The sequence below is a fragment of the Hevea brasiliensis genome, chromosome 5 (assembly GCF_030052815.1).
Source record: "Hevea brasiliensis isolate MT/VB/25A 57/8 chromosome 5, ASM3005281v1, whole genome shotgun sequence".
NCBI lineage: Eukaryota > Viridiplantae > Streptophyta > Magnoliopsida > Malpighiales > Euphorbiaceae > Hevea > Hevea brasiliensis.
The window spans coordinates 29760062-29783871 of NC_079497.1; the positions used below are offsets into that span (position 1 = coordinate 29760062).

General features: G+C 33.9%; 1 protein-coding gene and 1 long non-coding RNA gene across 2 annotated transcripts; one reads left to right on the forward strand and one right to left on the reverse strand.

The window, feature by feature from the left end:
* Positions 1–1472: 1472 nt before the first annotated feature.
* On the reverse strand, positions 1473–2339 carry LOC131180224 (uncharacterized). Its single transcript, XR_009149029.1, has 2 exons — positions 2235–2339; positions 1473–2072 (listed from the first exon to the last, which is right to left on the reverse strand). It is a non-coding gene; the product is annotated as an uncharacterized LOC131180224 (long non-coding RNA).
* Positions 2340–14456: 12117 nt separating this feature from the next.
* LOC110640851 (uncharacterized) lies at positions 14457–17844 on the forward strand. Its single transcript, XM_021792373.2, is given in 4 exon segments — positions 14457–15175; positions 16543–16642; positions 17351–17400; positions 17402–17844. Coding segments are annotated over 4 exon segments (555 nt in total). The 5' UTR covers positions 14457–14977; the 3' UTR covers positions 17609–17844.
* Positions 17845–23810: the final 5966 nt, after the last annotated feature.

Consider the following 23810-nt stretch of genomic DNA (forward strand, 5'->3'; position numbering starts at 1 on the left):
GGATATTTAATTTTGAAAAATTAAAAATGAAAGTATACTGTAGAGAAACTTAAGGCCACATTTGGTCTGAGATATTTTAGATGTGAAATTTTATAAAATCTATGTTTGTAATAAAAATAATATAAATCACAATAATTCCCATTGGTAAATTAATTGCACTGTAGAATTATAAAATTTTCGATCAAAGACTTTATTCAGCGTAATAATATAATAATTATTATTATTATTATTATAATAAATTTCATATAATATCTATTATAATTAATAGTGATAATATGTAATTTTAAAATTTTCCTTCAATTGAAAGTGATTTTGTGGTTTTCGAGAGTGTTTTAGTGCCCATTCGATACTGCATTTAGAGGGTTGAAATGTATTTAGAAGTATAATTTAAAATTTATTTTTTTAAAATTTATTTTTTTAAATGTATTTAAAATTTATTTTTTTAAATGAAAATATAATTTTAAATATGTTAAAAAATTAATTTAAAAAAATTATTTTATTATTTTAATATTTTTATAATTAAAAATTATTAAATTTAATTTTAAATTATATTTAATATTCTCTAATTAATATATTTAAAAAAATAATTTTTTCAATAATAATTTTACCAACATTAAGTAATTATTCTTTCAAGCTTTAATTGATTTGCCGGCATTAGTTTGGGCTTCATAAATGGGCTGCTGGCTTTGCAATTAGTAATATCGTTGCGTTAAAAAAAAAATGTGTGAAGTTTAAAAAATTTTGAATTTTAATAATTTTTTGAATTTTAAAATCTAGTATTCTCAACGAAATTTCACCAAACTTGCCATTTTAGGCGGAGAGAATTCATTGACTATTGAACGTTGTTTTAACATCGGACTGGTTATTTTGTCATGTGCAAAATATTTATTATTTTATTTTAATAATTTTATTTAATATATATTTTTATATTTTATATTTTTATAATCAAATTATAAAATTTATACATTTTTTAATAATAAATAATATAATTTTACATTTTAGAAAAAAATATAAAAATATATATTATTTTAATTTTAAATTTTAAAATAAATTTGATTATTTTCTATTATTTTTTAAATTAATTAACATATACCAATAAAAGATAAAATAAAACAGAAAAAAAGCACATATATCACAGTGATTTTTAAAGTATCACTATTAAAAATTTTTAAATTTTAAATATAAAATTTTTTTAAAAAAATAAATCCTTAAATTTTATAAACATGCTTAACATACATTTTAGTTATGTCAAATTTATAACTCAGTAGGATTAATCCAATTAATAAAGATGAGTAATGTTCATTATCATCAAAGATTTGCTTTGCTTAAAGAATATTTTAAAATTATTTATTTTAAATACATTAAATTCATATGAGAGAGTGCTTTGAAAAGATAATTTAATGAAAATGTGTAAAAATTGATTCATAAAAGAATTATAATTATGGATTTTAAATAGTAATAATAAATTGAAATTTACGTATAAAATTTATGAAATTTAATTATTCACAAACATAAATTTTTGCAATATTCAACTGTTTACCTTTTTTTTTTTTTTTCGGAAGCCAACATTTCATTGATGGAGCAACAACTAGCAAGTCTGGTTCCAATACAAGTCAAAGGATCCAACAAGGATCCAAAAATACATATAGAAGAAGGTCCACTAAACCTCCTAAAAAGAGCTCAAAGGCCCACAACCCAAACCAAACATAATTCTAAGCAGCCTGGGAGCACCGAACAAGATGAAGCCGCCTGACAAGATGCAGTGCTGCAATCGCTGGTGAACCGGTTCTGGGGAAGATGAAGAGATCCACGGGAAGCACAATGGGAGCCATGTCAATGAAAAGGATTCCCCATTATTATAACCCTTGAAACACATGCAAAGCCAAAGAAGGACCCATAATTGCAAGCCCAAAGAGAGTAGAACCATGAAAAACTGGATGATCTGGAAGGCTAAACAGAGATATTACACTCTCAATCTCTTGTTGCCTTCGAGGGATCGGGAAAGCCATCGCATGAAACCGTAAATGTCCCCGAGATTACCGACTACCAGTCTTCCGAGGATAGATGTTGATCTGCAAGCATCAAACAGAAAACAAAAGAAATTAGAAAAGCATAAACACGGCAAACAACCTAGCAGCCCTTAAGATATCCCTCTAACCGCACAAAGCTAACTGCTCTACTAAAACTAAAAAACATTATTTACATCCCGATCCCATAGTGGAGAAGGAACCCACATGGGTCAGGGAGAATGGGTGGCCTTCCTCTGTCTTGAGAGCCGAGAGGCAAAGGAATGCCGACGAACGACAAAATCAAGGGCTGCAAGAGAAGTTCTCTTCCAATGGCTTGTTTTGTTTAACTATTTAATACTTATATGACTGCTGACTAATTATAGGAAATTTGTATTAAATATTTAATAAAATTATATTTAATTGTTATTATTAATGAATGAAATATATATCATATAATTTATTTTATTATTAAAAAAATATAAAATTATAAAGTTATTATATTATAGTATTTATTTTAACATAATTATCAATTTAATATATTATATAATTTGTTATATTATTAAATTAAAAATATAATTATTGATTTATTATATTATATTATTTATTTATTTTTGAAATAAAAAATAATTAAATTTCTTAAAAAATAATTAAATAATTTGAAAAATGTAATTATAAAATAATAAAACAATTATTATTATTGATAAAGAAAAAAATCTTATAATTTTAAGTTTTAAAAAAAAATTATTTTTTTAATAAATAAGTATTTTATATTTTATAATATTAATAGAAATATTTTAATAAAATTACAATATGCTAATTAAAGTATTAAGATTATAAATGAAAAGGATTGAAGCAAATAATATTAATTTTTGAGTTATATATAAAAAAATGATAATATAGTCTAAATAAAAAAAATTAAATTAGTTATTGACTGATGAGAAATAGCTCTGACTCTAATAATATAGCTGATACAAATTGCATATCATATTAGTTATCCGTTATCAACTCTATTTTTAAAAAAAAAAAGTTGTCAAACTCCTTGGTTTAACTTTTTAAGTATTTATCAGTTATCAGTTATACCATGTGAACCAAATATCCCCTCAGAGATAGAATGAAAAGCGACCAACGTTCTTCCTGTTAATGGGGATTTTTGATATTTAATTCAAAATAAAATTATAAATCACATATGTGGCCTGTTATTTTATTTCTACAAGGCTAAAAGGACGCAATTAGAATTAAGCCAACCAATTAATGACATTTATTGATGATTAATTTAATTAAATATATTATTTATTAATCAAATAATGATCTGACTACCAAATAAATCTAACAGTTTCTTGAAATTGTCAACTATCTAAAATACTTTATTCCACATGTGTCCAGATATACTTCCCTCCTATCAACAATGTTGAAAAAACATGCCACTCCTTAGAGCATTGCACAAACGATAGCTATCATAGCTAGTCGGAGAGCCTCCAAACCTTAGCTAAACATGGTAATTACAAAAAGGCAAAATCTTAAGATTTGTTTAGCCTTGATAACTTATTGTATCTTGATACTGCATGAGTATTATTATATTTAGCTAAAGTTTGGGGGCTCCTGACCAACTATGGTCATTCTAGGTTACCTTTGCGGAATTAATGTCTTCGTTAAGCTTAAAGAAAAGTTTAATTAAAAAACTTTTCATTTTTCCATAATAGTGTAAAATGAGAAAAATCTGCAAGAAAGTTTGCACAAAAAGGCATTAAAAAGATCCTTATACTTTTAAAAGTATGGAAGAGTTTCAGGGAGTGAGAACAACTTTGTCACGACCCAACCTATGGGCCAGACCGGCACTAGGACCTGGGCCAGCCTAAAGCCCCCGAGGCCCGTAGTAAGCCTTAACTATTCATTAACCCAACTCTAAGGCCCATTTGGGCCCAATTTCAAGAAAACAAACGGACAGAGTCCGGCCATAAAATGGACTTTCCAACGGGGAGTTTTTGACTCACCCGACCTGTAAACACAATAAATACTCAATTGGGGAGCTCAGCTCACCCTCCACATACTCATCAACATAAAATAAATGGGAGCTCAGCTCCCTCATCCAATCCATCAACATGCATAACATATTTAAGTTTACAGGTCCAACATGATAAAAATATTAAATACCAATTTCAAATAAATCGCTAACACATGCGGAAATTCTAGGAGTAATTAAAATTACACAATATTGATAAACAACTGCGAGGTAAAAAGCGAGTTAACCTGAACAAAATATCCTCCTGTGGCTGTAAAAATTTTTGAACAGGAGTGGCGTTCGACTCAGAGTAAAATATCAATCTTAACTATAATCTCTATAACTATCTCAAACTAATGCAACTTTGTAGAGTGAAATGCAACATCAACACCATATTCACATCATAGCATCAAAAGGTAATTTGGAGCACTCACACACACCTGTAACATCATTCATAGTATATGGGGTGATCCCTATCTGACTCTCTTAAATCAATCGGTGCCGTGAAGAACTCGGCTCGGACTTCCACTTAAATACCAAATCGGGGTCCCGTGAAGAACTCAAGCCGTGTCTACCCGAAGGACCGGGTCCCGAAGAACTCAAGCCGTGTCTACCCGTCCTATCCATAGTCCACACCACATCACACGCACGCCAACGCACGCTGCTGCTCCAAATTACCACAACAACACTCATGGCACATTATGATTATCAATGCAACATAATTCGTGCCTAGAGTTTAACTACATAAATATATGCATATAAGTGATGCATGGGCATGCTGAACATATAATAATATCGAAATTACAGTTAAAATTAATATTTTACTCACAGACTTGACGACAAATCCTTTGTGGTGGTAGGCGGAGGAAGAAAGGCATCGGCTCACCTGACAATTACATTACATCTATTTAATAAATTTGACTCAATACAACAAAGAAAAAGATCAAGTACGTCATAAGTCGTGCCGAAAATCCGGCAGAGTCTCCCCTATACCTAGGACCTACCCAACCTGAAAAAGGGCTAAAAATGCACTTCTATATTCACAATCCATACATCAACAGTTCAATCATATCACACACCCCTCCCGGGCCCATCAAATCAATCATCCATCACAATGCGCAAAATTTCAATTTTGTCGTTATTATTGATCTTTTTTGCAAAATCTGCCCTAACTAGCTCTAATAATTATTAAACTTTGCCCCACGGTCCTTAGCAATATTACTAAGCTATTGCAAAAAGAATCGTAATTTTCTAAGCTACCACGAATATTTTATGGATTTTTAATCCTATTTAAGCACTAGAAAATTACGTAAAAACAAGGTTCTGGTTTACCTTTGCCGATTCCGACTTGAGGCGCTCGGGGCGTCGACAATGGGGGCTAGCCAAAACCTCGGTCCAATTCGGAGACTTTTCGTGCAGTGCATGCGGCGAAATTTGCGAACCGATCAAGCGCCGAATTTCCGCGAATCGAGGATACCTACACGAAGCCCATAACACGGGGGTTAGTACATAAATTTTTTCAGAATTTTCTAAGCTCATTTAATGCTCGGAAAAACACTGCGAAGTTCCGTGGGACCCACCGAAAAACGTTGTCGAAAAATTTTGACATTAATATCGCGAAGCCCTCGTCGAGTGGAGCGTCTTTGGTAGCCTCGGTTTCTCGTGGGATTCACGGTTTTAGAAATCTAGCCCAAAAGTCGAAATGGCGAAAATCTTCCCGAGCAAAAATCGGACAATCCGCTCAATGGATTTGGCGTTCTTGGTGTCTATGGAAAGCTCTGCCGAGTAGATGATTTTGGACACAAGACCGGTCCAATCGGTGGCGGATCGGCCGGTTGGTGGAGAAATCGGAGCGGCAGCGCGGGGAGAGGAGGAGAGAGAAAAGAAAGAGAAAAGAGAGACGCGCGGGAGAAGAAAAAGGAAAGGGGCGGTTCGATTCGACGGTCCGATCCGGTCGATTCGATTCGGCGATTCGATTCGAAATACAAAATTTTGAATTTTACTACGCCTCGGGGCCAAGCGAGGTCCAAAAATTCCGAAAAAATTCATAAAACTCAGAAAAATACGTAGACTCCAAATATATTTTTAGTTTTGCCACGTGGTCTTTAAATAAATTTTTAAAAATCATCAAAGTTTATATTTCGGAAAATCGAACCCGATTTTAAAATCGAAAAATCTCAAAAATTCCTAAAATTTAAATAAAATTTAAATATCAAAAATACTCATAATTAATAAAATTTTGGGGTGTTACATTCTTCCCCCTTACAGAAAATTCGTCCTCGAATTTTTACACAAGCGAATAAAGTACATGATTATACATTGAACAAATACGGTACTTGCTACGCATGTCCGTTCGACTCCAGTGCACTCTTCCACTGACTGACTCCTCCACAAAACCTTAACCATAGGGATCTGTTTAGATCTCAGCTGTCTCACTTGGTAGTCCACTATGGCTACAGGCTGCTCCTCAAATGTCAAGTTCTCCTTTAGCTCTATCACATCCCAGTGCGATGCGTGAGAAGGATCGGGAATGTATTTCTGAGCATGGAGATGTGAAACACGGATGAGCGTGAGAGAGGTTGGGTGGTAGCTCCAGCCGTGAGCAAGCGCTCCCACTCTATCGGTAACCTCAAAGGTCCAATATCGAGGTGCCAACTTGCCCTTCTTTCCAAATCTCATGACTCCCTTCATTGGAGAAACCTTTAGGAATACATAGTCGCCTTTGCAAACTCCACATCCCTCCGTGCAGAGTGCATAACTCTTACATCTCTTGAAAGTTGTCCTCGATCGTTCCACGATTAAAGGAACTACTTACAAGTGTCTTGCACTAGGTCTACATCATGCACCTTCGCTTCCCCATTTCTGTCCAACACGGAGGAGACCTACACTTTCTTCCATATAGTGCCTCATAGGGTGCCATCCCTATCTTTGGAGTGATAATCGTTGTTGTAGGCAAACTCCACCAAAGCTAGTTGCTCATCCCATTGACCTCCAAAATCCAAGACACTCATGCGAAGCATGTCTTCGATGTTTGGATTGTCCTTTCAATTTGTCTGCATGCGAGGGTGGAAGGCATCTTGAAGTTCAATTGTGTGCCAAGTGCCTCCTGCAACTTTCTCCAAAGCGAGAAGTGAGCGGGGCCCTCTATCGGATATTATGGGCCGAATTCCATGCAATCGACTATTTCTCGAATGTAGAGCCGGGCATCTTGTGCCCACGAGTATGTAGTCTTCTGAGTAAGAAGTGAGCTGATTTGGTCAAGCGGTCCACAATTACCCATATAGAATCATATCCTCGCGTGGTACGAGGCAACCCAGTCACAAAATCCATAGTGATCATTTCCCTCTTCCGTTCTGGGATAGGGAGCTCTTGCAGCTTCACTGAAGGTCTCAGATGTTCAATCTTCACCTTCTGACAAGTCAAGCACTTGGTCAGATAGTCTGCTATGTCTCTCTTCATGCCATTCCACCAATATCTATCTTTCACATCATGGTACATCTTGGTGGAACACAGGTGGATCTTGTATGATGTGTAGTGTGCCTCTTGCTTGATTTCTTTCCTGAGATTGTCCACATCGGGCACCCATATTCCAGAACCTTGCACTAGGGCGCCATCATTGGCAAATCCAAACTCACGACCATCACCTGCTTGTACTCTTTCTATGATCTTCATCAATTGTTGGTCTCTGTCTTTGGGAAACTCTAACTCTGTCCCTCAAGTCCGGCCTCACCGAAAAGTGAGCTAACAATACCCCCTCATCCGCGGATCTAGGATTAAACCTTGATCCATCAACTCATGTACCTCCCGAATCGGTGGTCTCTTCTCTCGAAATGTGCCCAAGCGCGGAAGATTTTACGCTCAAAGCATCTGCTACAACATTGGCCTTCCCAGGTGGTGCTTGGATGGTGCAATCATAGTCTTTGAAGCTCCATCCATCTCCTCTGTCTCAAGTTTAAATCCCTCTGTTGGAAGATGTACTTCAAACTCTTGTGGTCGGTGTATATCTCGCACACTTCACCATACAGGTAGTGTCTCCAGATTTGTAGTGCAAAGACTACAGCCGCCATGTCCAAATCCTGGGTGGGGTAGTTACGCTCATGTCTCTTGATTGCCTTGAAGCAAAAGCCACTAACTTTCCATACAGCATCAAAACACACACAAGTCCAACTCTGGATGCGTCACAATACAATGTTTATACTTCACCACTCAAAGGTAGTGTCAACACGGGCGGTGGTTAGACACTCCTTAAGCTTCACGGAAACTCACCTCAAAGTCATCTGTCAAAATGAATGGAACATTCTTACTGGTCAACTTAATTAGGGGAGCCGATATCATGGAGAAATCTTGCACAAATCGACTGTAGTAGCCAGCTAAACACAGAAAACTTCGCACCTCGGTGGTATTTGTAGGCCTAAGCCAATCGATTCTGACTTCAATTTTCTTGGGATCCACTTGAATACCGTCACTAGAAACCACGTGTCCCAAGAATGAGATGCTTTCTAGCCAAAATTCACATTTTGAAAATTTGGCGTATAGCTGGTGCTCCCTCAAGGTTTGCAACACCATCCTCAAGTGCCACACGTGTTCTTCCTCGGTCCGAGAGTATACCAGAATGTCATCTATGAATACGATGACAAAACGGTCCAAAAATGACTTGAACACCCTGTTCATCAAGTCCATGAAGGCTGCTGGTGCATTAGTGAGTCCAAAAGACATCACCAAGAACTCATAATGACCATATCTTGTCCTGAAAGCCGTTTTGGACACGTCCTCATTCCTGATTCTCAACTGATGGTAGCCTGATCGCAGGTCTATCTTGGAAAAGAATCTAGCTCCTTGGAGCTGATCGAACAAATCATCGATCCGAGGAAGTGGATACTTATTCTTCACAGTCACCTTGTTCAGCTGTCTGTAGTCAATACACAACCTCAATGACCCATCCTTCTTTCTCACAAATAGAACAGGAGCACCCCAGGGTGAAGTGCTCGGACGTATGAAACCCTTGTCCAAAAGCTCCTGTAGTTGCTCCTTCAGCTCTTTCAATTCTGCTGGTGCCATCCTGTAAGGTGGCATGGATATGGGGTTTGTACCCGGAATAACATCAATGCAGAACTCTATTTCCCTTCCTGGTGGCAACCCTGGAAGCTCCTCTGGGAAGACACCCATAAATTCTCGACAACAGGAACATTTTCCATCTCGACACCTTCTACAGATGTATCTCTCACCAATGCCAAATACCCTTGGCATCCACGCCTCAACATTTTTCTAGCACTAATTGCTGACACCAAATTATATGGAGCCACGCTCCTATCACCATCAAAGCTAAACTCTTCCACACCAGGTATGTGGAAATACACCTTTTTGTTCCTGAAGTCTAAGGTGGCATAATGAGCTGCCAACCAGTCCATCCCCAGGATTACATCGAAATCCATCACTGGTAGAGGAACCAAGTCTGCTGGGAGGATCTTTCCATCCACTACCACTGGGCTACCCGGAAAAACCATATCTACCTCTATGTTGTCGCTAAGTGGGGTAGCTACTGACAAAGGGCATTCTAAAGTTGTAGGGTTTCTACCCAACCTCATGGCAAACACAGGGGAGACAAATGAGTGCGTAGCACCCGGATCTATCAAAACACGAGCCTCATAAGCAGACCGGAAGAATACACGCCTGCGCATTTGAAGCTTGAGCATCACGGTGGGTCGGGGTGAAAACCCGTGCTTGACCCCTACTGAGTGGCGAGAACCACGATCACGACTTCTACCTCTGACCGCCTCCAAATCCACGTCCCCCTTGTCCTCGGCCTGGTACTTGACCCACCCACTGCCATGTTGGAAGCACCGGATACAATTGTCGAGGAACATTTGCAATGAACCTGTGACCCCATCGTGGCTCATCAAACGGCGATCTCTAGCAAAGTGGCCGGTTGGCCACACAAGCATACTCGACCCCATCAAACAAGGTCTGAATGTCCTCTTCCACACTTTGTGCACACGGTGCCAAGAGGATCTGAACGAGCAGGCGCCTTGCCACTGAGTTACCCTTCTTTGGATCCGTACCACAGTGCGAACCCTCGGGATTTGTGTCTAAAACCACTCCTCTTATTTACGCTTCTTCCTCTGTAAGTAGTTTGGCCACCACTATCCATAGTACCCGTGTGGGGAACACACGAAGAACCCTCGCTCTGTTTTCTTTGCTCTTTGTTGTCATCCACGGCATAGCTAACCTCAATCATGCAGCTCGATCCACCACCACATCAAAAGCGATCGGACATCATGGCCAGTTCGCATACCTCTGTCAAGCCCCTTTAGGAATCTTTTCACCTTCATCTTTTCCAGCTCTGCTGCGGGGGCATATCTGCTCAATTCGAAGTGCAGTAGCATATTCATCTACTGCACTGCCATTCTGTCTTAAGGCCTCAAAGGCCCACTTGTTTCGATCTCTGAAGCTTTACGCACGAACCGATTGATGAAAAGTTCCTGGCCGAGCCCATGTCAAACCCTCCATCCGGGGTAACACGTAGTCACTCATCCACTGTCTAGGCATAGGCCCCATGACGTGCTGCATACACTCTACCAATCTTCTATCAGTCAACTGTAATTCTGTTCCTGCCTGTCTGCAGGAATCTAAAAATCGATATGCGTCGTCTGACACATCATAGGTACCAGGCACCAACTTCTTGAAATTTATGATCTGTTTGTAAGATTCCTCTCTTGGTGCGGTGGACTGCTGCTGCTGTGGAGGATGGACCATATACTGCGCCATCATGTCGATGGTTCTCTGCAGACCAGCTAGAGTAGCTGCCATTGGGTCCATGGGACCCTGTGCCATAAAGGGCCCATTCTGTCTTGGGGTTGTTGCTCCTCTACTTGAGCGACTCTAGGCCTCCTACCCCGCCTCCTCGGGGCGGCGCCTCATCTGTCTTGGAAACGCCGTCGGGCACATCTGGTTACAGTGCGATGGCGGCTCTCACCTTCTACGCATTTTCCTGAAATTCAGCAGCATTAGCCCACAAAATTCAAAACTGCACATTATACAGCTCTATAGACTCATATTTATACATAACATATGGAGCAGAAACTAGAAGCAAAGATGACAATGCAAGACGAATGTGGACCCTATATTTCCGCATGTGACTCCTATTAGACTCTTCCCAACACTTTAGACAACATTCCCTAAGAATGGAGCCTAAGCTCGATACCACATTTGTCACGACCCAACCTATGGGCGGGCCAGCACTAGGACACAGGCGACCTAAAGCCCCGAGGCCCGTAGTAAGCCTTATCTATTCATTAACCCAACTCTACGGCCCATTTGGGCCCAATTTCAAGGAAACAAACGGATTGATTCCGGCCATAAAATGGACTTTCCAACGGGGAGTTTTTGACTCACCCGACCTGTAAACACAATAAATACTCAATTGGGGAGCTCAGCTCACCCTCCACATACTCATCAACATAAAATAAATGGGAGCTCAGCTCCCTCATCCAATCCATCAACATGCATAACATATTTAAGTTTACAGGTCCAACATGATAAAAATATTACGGACCAATTTCAAATAAATCTTGCTAACACATGCGGAAATTCTAGGAGTAATTAAAATTACACATATTGATAAACAACTGCGAGGTAAAAGCGAGTTAACCCGAACAAAATATCCTCCTGTGGCTGTAAAATTTTTGAGCAGGAGTGAGCGTTCGACTCAGAGAGTAAAATATCAATCTTAACTATTATCTATATAACTATAATAAACTAATGCAAACTGTAGAGTGAAATGCAACATCAACACCATATTCACATCATAGCATCAAAAATGAAATTTGGAGCACTCACACACCCTGTAACATCATTCATAGTATATGGGAGTGATCCCTATCTGACTCTCTTAAATCCAATCTGGTGCCAGCGAAGAACTCAGCTCGGACTTCCACTTAAATACCAAATCGGGGTCCCAGCGAAGAACTCAAGCCGTGTCTACCCCGAAGGACCGGGTCCCAGCGAAGAACTCAAGCCGTGTCTACCCGTCCTATCCATAGTCCACACCACATCACACGCACGCCAACGCACGCACACTGCTCCAAATTACCACAACAACACTCATGGCACATTATGATTATCAATGCAACATAATTCGTGCCTAGAGTTTAACTACATAAATATATGCATATAAGTGATGCATGGGCATGCTGAACATATAATAATATCGAAATTACAGTTAAAATTAATATTTTACTCACAGACTTGACGACAAATCACTGTGGTGGCTGGGCGGAGGAAGAAGGCTGTCCCGGCTCACCTGACAATTACATTACATCTATTTAATAAATTTGACTCAATACAACAAAGAAAAAGATCAAGTACGTCATAAGTCGTGCCGAAAATCCGGCAGAGTCTCCCCTATACCTAGGACCTACCCAACCTGAAAAAGGGCTAAAAACGCACTTCTATATTCACAATCCATACATCAACAGTTCAATCATATCACACAGCCCCTCCTGGGCCCATCAAATCAATCATCCATCACAATGCGCAAAATTTCAATTTAGTCCTTATTATTGATCATTTTTGCAAAAACTGCCCAAACAAGCTCTAAAAATTATAAAACTTTGCCCCACGGTCCTTAGCAATATTACTAAGCTATTGCAAAAAGAATCGTAATTTTCTAAGCTACCACGAATATTTTATGGATTTTTAATCCTATTTAAGCACTAGAAAATTACGTAAAAACAAGGTTCGGGTTTACCTTTGCTGATTCCGACTTGAGGCAGCGCTCGGGCGTCGACAATGGGGCTAGCCAAAACCTCGGTCAATTCGGAGACTTTTCGTGTAGCAGTGCATGCGGCCGAAATTTGCGAACCGATCAAGCGCCGAATTTCCGCGAATCGAGGATACCTACACGAAGCCCATAACACGGGGGTTAGTACATAAATTTTTCAGAATTTTCTAAGCTCATTTAATGCTCGGAAAAACACTGCGAAGTTCCGTGGGACCCACCGAAAAACGTTGTCGGAAAATTTTGAAATTAATATCCCGCGAAGCCCTCGTCGAGTGGAGCGTGCTGGTAGCCTCGGTTTTCTCGTGGGATTCACGGTTTTCGAAATCTAGCCCAAAAGTCGAAATGGCGAAAATCTTCCCGAGCAAAAATCGGACAATCCGCTTGATGGATTTGGCGTTCTTGGTGTCTATGGAAAGCTCTCGCCGAGTAGATGATTTTGGACACAAGACCGGTCCAATCGGTGGCCGGATCGGCGGATTTGGTGGAAAGCTGGAGCGGCAGCGCGGGGAGAGGAGGAGAGAGAAAGAAAGAGAAAAGAGAGGCGCGGAGAAGAAAAAGGAAAGGGGGCGGTTCGATTCGACCGGTCCGATCCGATCGGTTCGATTCGGCGGTTCGATTCGAAATACAAAATTTTGAATTTTTACTCTGCCTCGGGACCGAAAACGAGGTCCAAAAATTCCGAAAAAATTTCATAAAACTCAGAAAAATACGTAGACTCCAAATATATTTTTAGTTTTGCCACGTGGTCTTTAAATAAATTTTTAAAAATCATCAAAGTTTATATTTTCGGAAAATCGAACCCGATTTTTAAAATCCGAAAAATCTCAAAAAAATTCCTAAAATTTAAATAAAATTTAAATATCAAAAATACTCATAATTAATAAAATTTTGGGGTGTTACAAACTTTTGAATTGTGGTAAAAGGTTTAAAATTTTTTTTTATATTTTATCACAGTAGGTAGAATTTGAAGCTTTTGAGCTTATTGATATACATCAAAACCAATCAGCAAGTTTTTGTGAAGGAGATCCATGCAAATTACCTTTGTTCAGATAATACAATTAGGGTAAAACTGTATCACAATAGGTTTTTTTTATAATAAGATCAGTCCTGAATACCTTTCCATCTGCTACAGGAAAATATTCAGAATGAGGAACCCAGGCTTCTTCAGGAAGAACTGCAAGGTTCATCATGTATTCAATGACAGAAACAAGTAGCTCATATTTTGATGGAAGAACATAAATATGAACTAAAGGAATTGAAATAGCTGGCTGAACTGAAGAGCATAAAGAAACAGCATGAATATTTATAAATTTTATATCAAAAACATCTATATCAGTGTCATCGAATGATATAGATACTAGTTTAGTAATTTGAAGAGCAAAAAATAGTCTCTTTTATCATTTCATTTTGTTTTGAAAATAGAGATTTAATGACTTCTTTGAATAACTTTCTATGCTCACATAGTTTATCAAGTGTAAACAGAGTCATTTGTTAAATTTCTCCAATAAAAATTCATGTTACATCCAATTGCTTGAGTTATTCTACGTAAATCAGACCGTATCTGCTCAAAGATGCAATATATGTGCTTTTAATATTAACATTATCTAGTCCACTAAGCCTATATAAAGTTGAGACATGCGCTCACATTGGAATTCAAGGTCTTTCCTGCAACACCTCATTTCAAAAAAACTCTTGCCTCTTTTATTATTCTGCTAGATCTATGTTACTATAATTTATCATTAAATTTTTTTATCAAGAATTTATCATTAAATTCAATTCAAGAAATTTGGAAAATTTTGATATTTGACGCAAAATTGAAAAAAAAAAAAATCAGGAGGTTGTTAGATATAATCCTGATTTTTGTTTAGTCCAATCGGCCAAATTGAAATGATGTCTTCGGTCAGAATTGGGAAATTCTCAATTCTTTCCTCTCCAATCCCTCCCCTCTTGCATCCCCAGCTTGGACGACAACTACCTCTCGCATCGCGTGTCTGGTTTCCTCAATTTCCAACGGCGACAATAGTTTAAGCTCTGCGGTTCGAAGTTGTATTGCATTTTTTCCATTTTGATTTCTTTACTTCTGATTGTCTCTTGAGATGAGCATTTAACCTTCGATCCAGCTGAAGTAAGACTCTACTGCAGCATTTGACCAAGATCCTAGTTTGCACTTGTTTAATTCTTTTGCTTTTGATGGATATAAATCTCAAGAAAATGGGAGAAATTGAAGATAGTGAGAATAGGAGAATGGTGTTTGTAACAGTGGGAACTACATTGTGTGATGCTCTTGTAAGGGCAATGGATAAAAAGGAAGTTAAGCAGGAATTATATAGAAGAGGCTACTCCCACCTTCTCATTCAAATGGGTCGGGGATTCTACACTCCCACCAAGGTCCTCCTCTTAATTTCTTTTTTCTTAATTATGCATTCTGTGGTTTTAATTCAAATGTGAGAAATTTGGTTTGATAACTGGTTGGATATTTGCTGCTTCTGCTATAATTTCATGGACTCTTAATTATGCATTCTATAACTTGTTTTGATAAATGCCAATAGCATTTCCTAGAATTTATATGGGTTTGTAATGTTAGGCATAAAGCTGAAGCTTTTTCACTTGTTATGTAATTGGAGATTAAAATGGGTGAACTACATGTGGGGATTGTGGCTGTAGTTTATACAAGGTTGAAGAGGAATATAAATCTAATGTTTTTGTTGTGTGATTTAAAGCTGTGTTCACGTATTCTGTTGCTTATTATAGTTTTCTACCATGTGTTAAAATCCATGATGAATTCAAAAGGATTAAAAAAAAATCATATAACTTAGGCATATGTCTTTTTTAGGACTTTTGATAGGCTTCTGCTGGCTGTGTCACTGAAGAAGCTGATGTAGAACGTGTAGTAGAATAAGTTTAACACATTTACTGTAATAATAAAATGGCATGATGATACAGGGTATAGATAAATATATTTCCTTCTTGCTATTTGGGTCTCTAACTCTATATGTGAAGATTTTGGAGTTTGACCATTGGCATGGATTCCCTCTTATTTATCTGTAGAAGGCAACTCCAGTTAAGCCAGGAAATAGAATGAATATAGGTGGAGATTAAGCTGGATATAGTTATGGTACATGCAAAACGGTCACTTAATGTCCTTGAATCATACTTTGCGCTTGAGATTTGAGTAATACTTGTGTTTCTTCTGATGTTGGCTTGATCTTAGAAATCATTGTCAATTCTCACATAAAAATTTTTCAAGTGATTGCAGTGGACAATGTTAATGGCCATATTATAAGCATAATATGGGAAGTACAACAAAAAAAAAAAATTAAGTGATATTGGAAAGAACTGGAAAATAAAAATTCAGTCAATGTGAAATAGTAAAATTGCATTTAAAATTTAGAGATAAATGAAATGCCAATAGCATTTTCTTTTCTTATTCTTTGTGTAAATGTGTGGATTAGGATTGGGTGCAGGTTTAAACAGGTTAACATATTTCTTTTATACTCTTTTGTTGCACAAATAAATCAAATTCTCGAAGAAACTTTGTTTCACTTCATTAGAATCTTTGATCAAACAAAGACATATACTTTTCTTCTTATATTTGCTGTCTTCTTTAGACTTATTAGTCTTCTGATTCATCTATACAACTCAACTCAACTCAACTCAACTAAGCCTTTATCTCAAAAATTTGGAGTCGGCTATATGGATTCGCTTTTTTCACTTCTGATTCATCCATGTTTCTTACAAATTTCTTGTCAGTGCAGTCTGAAGGAGAAGATGGATCTGTGGCTGTTGATTATTTCACTTTTTCATCAAGTATAGCAGATCATCTAAGATCAGCATCTCTTGTTATCAGCCATGCTGGTGAGCTCTTTTGTTAATGTTTCTACATGATATTGAGTGGTGTTAGGGTCATATTCTAGCATTATTACGGTTCTTCATTATTATCTCATACATTGGTAGTTTGGGAAAATGTGAAAATTGTTTCTGCAGCATGATATCAATTTTCTGAACATGGCTTACTTTCCCCACTCTTTTCCACTTTTTAGGCAGAGCTAAAGGGCTGGTTAGGTTGGGTTAGATTGGTTCTGCAGTTCAGTCTTTCTCAACCCAAAGGAAAAAGGTTAATCTATGAATGTTAGAACAAATTTGTGATTTTTTTTTCAGAATTTTTTTTTTATTATTTAGTTGGTTACATTGGGATTGATTCTAATTTTATTTGCAGACATATATGCTAAAAATTGAAAACTAGATGGTAAATTTCTAATTTGGTGGGCAATATGTATTCTTGGAATTATATCACGTTGGTTGCTGATTGTCATTTGGCTAATTAACTCTTATATGTGGTGCTTTCCTAATTAACTCTTATATGGCATGATATCATTCTGGAGCTTTTTCGGTTATGTAAAAGTTTTGAGAGCTTGTGTCGTGTATGAGAAAGGGAGAGTGTGGATAACCAATAACTGCTTTATTATCTGTAGAAGTTATGGACTACAGAAGTTTGTAAATCAAGTTTCGCCCATTACTTTGGGTGCCAAAATGGGGCAATAACTGATTCTGATCATTATGCAGGGTCAGGGAGTATGTTTGAGACTTTGCAGCTTGGCAAACCTCTAATTGTAGGTGGTGAATGAAGATCTGATGGACAATCATCAAAGTGAGCTTGCAGAAGAACTAGCAGAGAGGAAACATTTATATTGTGCTCGTCCTCAAACGCTCCATCATACAATAGCAGATATGGATTTGGAGTCTCTTCTCCCATATCCTGCAGGTGATGCAACTCCTGTTGCGAAGCTTATAAATAGGTTTCTAGGCTTCCCAGGTGATTGATGAGTTCTGCATATCCTGTTGATAATATCATAAATCAATCACCCCGGGAATTTTGTAAAACGTAAGTAGAAAATCATTACTATGGCTAATTTTATCCTTGCTCATTGAACTATTAGCTAATAGAAAAAGACTCTCCCATGGGTCACTGCTAATAAACTCTCTCTCAGTATGTTGAACAAAATTGCAGTAGGAGGAGATTATCATAAAGCTCAATGAGAATTTCGTTAGTTTTACTACCGTTGTTTTATAATTAGCGGGAGATAAGCACAAAAAGAAAACATGAGACGATAACACGAGACAATTACGTATCACAAGCTAAAAGATTATATTATTCTAATAATTTTTAAAAATATTAATTATTCTTATTTTAATAATTAAAATATTTAATTACATTGTTATTTTGATAAATTAAATTATTTTTAAATATATTTTAATCAAATATTTAAATTATTTAAAATTAATTTTTAAGTAATTTATTAAATAATTAATTATTTATTTTTAAATTAATTTATAAATTAAAAAATAAATTTTAAATAAAAAATTAAAAAAAATAATCAAATCAAATAACTTTCATATTTTTTTTTACACTTATAAATATGAGATTAATTTTTCATAATTTATAGAATATTTATATTTATGAGTGTAAAAAATACTAAAAATTTAATATTTTGAATGCATTTAATAATTATCCGATGGGATCGATGTGATGAAGAAATTTCATAACGCCCTTTTTTTTTTTTGGTTTTAAAAATTAATAATATAATATATAATTTTAATAAATTACTCCAATGCCTATATTATCAAATAGTAACCATTAAAAATCTATTACACATTCAAAATGTATCACATGATATGATGATTATTTGATAGCTAGGATATCTCTAGTGGAAGGTAATGTTTGGGTTGAGAATAAAATTCATAGATATTGAATAATCCCTTGTCCTTTCACATTTCTCATTTCTGAGGATTCCCACCTCCTGTGTAGGATATTGCATCAACCATTTTAGGTGGATGAGGGAATTCACTGAGAACTTGATATTCCAAAATTATCCTCCCCCATAATTGCAAAATATTATATATTAATATTTATACAATTAATAATGAAATAATATTTAATTTAAGATGTTTATAATACAATTATTATTATTATTATTATTATTATTATTATTATTATCAAACGATAGAATCTTTAAATTACGTTAAATGAATTTTTACTATTTGGATTTTAATAAATTCCGTGAATTGTAAAGTCCCGAAGCCCATTTGGCCACTGAACTTTTCTTTCAAAGTCATTTAATTTCTTTGTGCATCAATTTGGTCCAATCAGGCCTTCAACTTTGCTATTTTGATCAATTGATTCTAATGTGTTTCTCGGTAAGAGAAAGATATTGTGCCCATCAGCTAGATAATAGAGTTGGTCTTTTCTCCCTCTTACTTCTAGAGAGAGAATTTTTCTCTCAAAGCTGATAGTTTTTTCTTCTTTAATTTTTCAAATTTACTGAGCGTCTTTCTTTTATTTTTTCTGCCCTTGGAATAGGGAAAGGCATTAAGATCGTGTTCCTTAATTTTTCAGATCGATTCACTGAGCGTCTCTCTGTTATTTTTGCTGCCCTCCAAACAAGGAAAGGCATTAGGATTGTGTTCTACGGCCTAACTTGATACAGCTCTTCCTCATATGGATTGAGTGTATAAATCTTAATATTACATACAATTTAAGATTGGTTTGAAATACAACGTGAATTGTTGATTTTTTTTTATTGGAGACTTTAAATCTTTAGATTTGGGTAATGATCTTCAGCCTATTCCTCCATTAATGTTTAGTGATTTATTAATTTCTTCTATAAACCACAAAAGTAATAAGTTTTCGAAATGGTAGTATTACAATAAGTTTCTTTGGTGTTCCATAATGAAAAAAAGGCAAATTACTACTCATATAATTATTTTTCTTTACTCAGATTACAAAATATTTTAATTATTTATATTTATATATTTTATTCTTATGAGAAAATTACATTATACCCATATATATATATATATAACTTATTATTATATTTAATTCCTCTACTTTTTCTTAACTATTTTAATTATAAATACAGGAAATGTATATTATAATTAAAGATTATATAATTTAAAAATAATAAAAAAATATATCACATGATATATTGTTTATTAACTACTAATTTTAAAATTTAAATATTGATTCATGTATGACTTTTTCTTGAAAATTATTGTATAAAATTGCTTTAGGAACCAAAATTTGAATTGCAACCATATCAAGTTGAATCAAAATTGAACTGTTGAGAATCTAACTGAACCAAATCATATTAAAATTTCATTTCAGTTCTGATTTCTAAATAGACCCTAAATCAAAATTGAAACAACACACCTCTAGCTTCTACCACTTTTAAAGGATAAACTTCCAAATTTAATCCTAAGAAGGTGTTTGCTACGAGATTAACACGGATTAATTCTTATCTTTATAACTTCTAACCCCTCATTAATATTGTTAAATGTTTAAAAAGATTAGATTAATTTTTCATCTCATTAATATTTATACTTTTTTGAGAGTTAAATGTTAATATTGAGGACTTTAAATTAATAATTACCTTATTTAAAGATCAAAACTTATAATAAAAATAATATTTAACTCTTAATTTTTCAACTTTTTACCAAACACACCCTTGACAAAACATCCAAGCCCTAGCAACGTTAATAGGACTAGCTTGTACTCTTCTTCTACAGTTAAAAATGAAAAGAACAACTCCTAATAACAAAACCACTTATAATCCATTCCATTAACAATTACTATAAATTGTGAGCTGAAACAAACAAGAAAATGGTGGTTATGGTAATAGGATTATATTTTGACTTCGAAATCCTACATTTTATTCCCATAGAAGCCCCTCAAAGGCGTCGCCCCACTTGGCGAGTCTATGGGCAGTGAAGATGAAACTTTAGACCTGTAAAATTGATGAGTTACACTACTTTCCTATTTCCACTTTTGATTGTAAATCAAAATTTTCTTGAATTTTTTTATTATTTGTTGAATTTGTTCAGTGTTGTGATTTGTTCGGCAGGAATCATCCACTGTTGATGATGTCATTAGTCGACACAAATGATATTGCATATGATCTCTTTTTTTTATTATTATTATTATTTTATAATTATCATCTCCCATCAGATAATTACATACTCTCTCTATTGACTTTTATTATTCACCTTTTAAAATTATTTTGTTCAAATATATACTTTGCGAAGATTAAGAGAATTATTTATCACTTAGAGAAAATTAAGAGAGTGTTTAATTTGTCCATTTTTTTATTTTTAATTTAAAATATATTTTTTAATTTATAAGTCAAATTAAAAATAAATAATTAATTATTTAATAAAATTATTTAAAAATAACTTTTAAATAATTTAAACATTTGATTGAAAGATATTTAAAAATAATTTAATTTATTAAAATTAAAAAAATATATGTTATTTTCATTGCTCAAACAAAGATAAAATGTTGATATTTCTAAAAATTGTTAGGATAATATAATTTTTTTACTTAATTAAAGAGTCATTTTAAAATAAGTAAGGTATCATTACTTATGACTTATGATTTATTTTAAGTAAGTACATATATTTTTTAATTTATAAGCTAAATCAAATGCTAATCTATTTATGACTTTTTACTTATAAATTGATCATGATCAACTTATAAACTAAACTAAATATCCTCTAAGATGCATTAATTAATTTTTTTTTCTAATTTTAATCAACTACAATTTTTTATAACTCATTTTATAACATCTATTTCTTAATTAGTTAAATAAAAGGTAATTTAATCAAGTTATGACAAATAAAAATGAATATAAGTAGTATTTAAAAATCGTAATTATTTGATTAATTAATTATTTCTCTCTTCAAAAACTTAATGGTCATGGATGTTGTGATTTAGATTTAGAAGTGCTTAGTTTTGCTACTTACTTTTAACTTTTGATTTAAAATGTATTTTTTAATTTATAAGTTAATTTTAAAAAAATTAATTATTTAGTAAAAATACTTAAAATTAACTTTTAAATAATTTAAATATTTAGTTAAAAGGTACTTAAAAGTAACTTAATTTATCAAATTGATAAAAAAAGATATATTATTAAGTGTTGTGTTGTTAAAATAGGATAATATTAATATTTTAAAAATTTATTAGGATATATAGTTTTTATTTATTTAAACATAATTTTAAAATAAATAAATAAATCATAAGTAGATAGTATCTTATTTATAATTTTTAATTTATAAATTAAATTAAATACTAATTTATTTATAATTTTTTATTTATAAATAAATTTAACTAACTTATAAATAAAATCAAACACACTCTTACTCTTTCTTGCATGCTTCATGGCTGGCCAAGGGTTTGATACTTGGATCTTGGAAATTCAAAGAGCTGGATTGTAGCCCTTTCCAAACCGGGCACACGAATGGCACGTGATAAGTGCATATTGATGGTGATATTAATTGAATTCAATTAATTAAATTCGAAAAGATGGAGGATCTAATTGGATCAAATTTAAGGACAGTGACCTTATTGATTTGGGAGGGTAAAGGTTAAGAAATATTGAATGCTTTGTAGAAATCCAACCATAAAGATATCCTTTTTCATGAGTTGAGAACCAAGATCATTCTCAAATGCGTTGATTAATTAGAGGAAAAAAAAAGTGATAATGCTTTTCCCATGTACTAATCTTTCTTTCCAATGGGATGGAAGGCAGCCAGTTGAAAAAGAATAAAGCAACCGACCAATGTTGGAAGAAGTGGACAAAGGACATACACCTAAGGCACTCTTTAGTTTTTCACTAATGACTAATCTGCCCTCTCAACTGGACTCCCTAGTTATCACATTACCATTGCCCCCATGACAGCTATTTACATATTTAAAGTCTAGATTTTTTCTTAAAAAAAATATGTGCCAAGCAGTGTTGGAGCACAGGGGAGTTAAACTTTATATATAGGTAGGGGTGAATATTTTATTTAAATTGAATTAAATTGTATTAATTTAATAATTTAATTTGATTTGATTTTAAATTATAATAATTTTAATTATTTCAATTTTATTCGATTTTAAAGAGAAAAAAATCCAGTAAATCAAATCGAATTGAATTGCTTTGTTAATTTTTAAATTACTTTATTTTTATAAAAAATTTGTGTATATATATATATATAAATTATTTAATTTTATTAATTAATGATTATTAAGTTCAAATCAATATCAAAATCAGACTAAATAACTTAAAAGTCAAGTGTAAATTAAAAAAATATTAAATCTCAAAAATTAATCAGTTCGAACCAAATTAAATTGAATTATAACAATTCGATTTAGTTTGATTTTTCATGTATTTCAATTCAGTTCTATTTTTAAAACTATGATAATTCAGTTAATTCGATTTTGACGATTTGATTTTTTTAATTCGATTTGAACAAATACTCAGCCTATATACATAGGGATAATAACAAATTTGATATCCAAAAATCACCTGACTTGAATTCGAATATAAATTTGAACCTGATTGTTAGTTTCATTATCTTACATTATTCTAAAATTAATTAAGATTTATTTTAAATTATTTGAATTCATTCAAAACCTATCACTAATGCCTCCATAATACCCCAACCATTTAACTTTATATGTGGTAATTAATAATATATTTAAAAAATATAATTTATTAATAATTTAGATTTTCAAAATGTAATGATTTTATAAAATATTTAAATTATTTATTTAAAATATAATATATAAAAATGTTTATAAATATTATTATATAAAATACATTTTTATTTAATTAATTATTTAAACTCAATTAGATATTATTTAAACCTCTTCCAATAAAATTGAGTGGTAAGGTACCAAAAATATAAAACTCATTGTCATTGATCTCCAAAATGCATAAATGTTAAATATTTTGTGAAATGGATGATCCTTTTTTTTATGAGAATTAAAGTCAAAATTATATAAAAAAATAATTCTCAAAGAAGTCTAATAAAAATTAATTCTTGAATTTTAGCCATGAGAACAGAATCCAAAATAATAGAATGAGCAATTGGTTCACAACTACTGCTATAAATTAAGGGCATATTAGGAATTGAAATGTTAAGCAGAAAAGGGTGTTTCTGTAATTATACACCAGAGCAAAACCATTAGGACTGAAGAATGAAT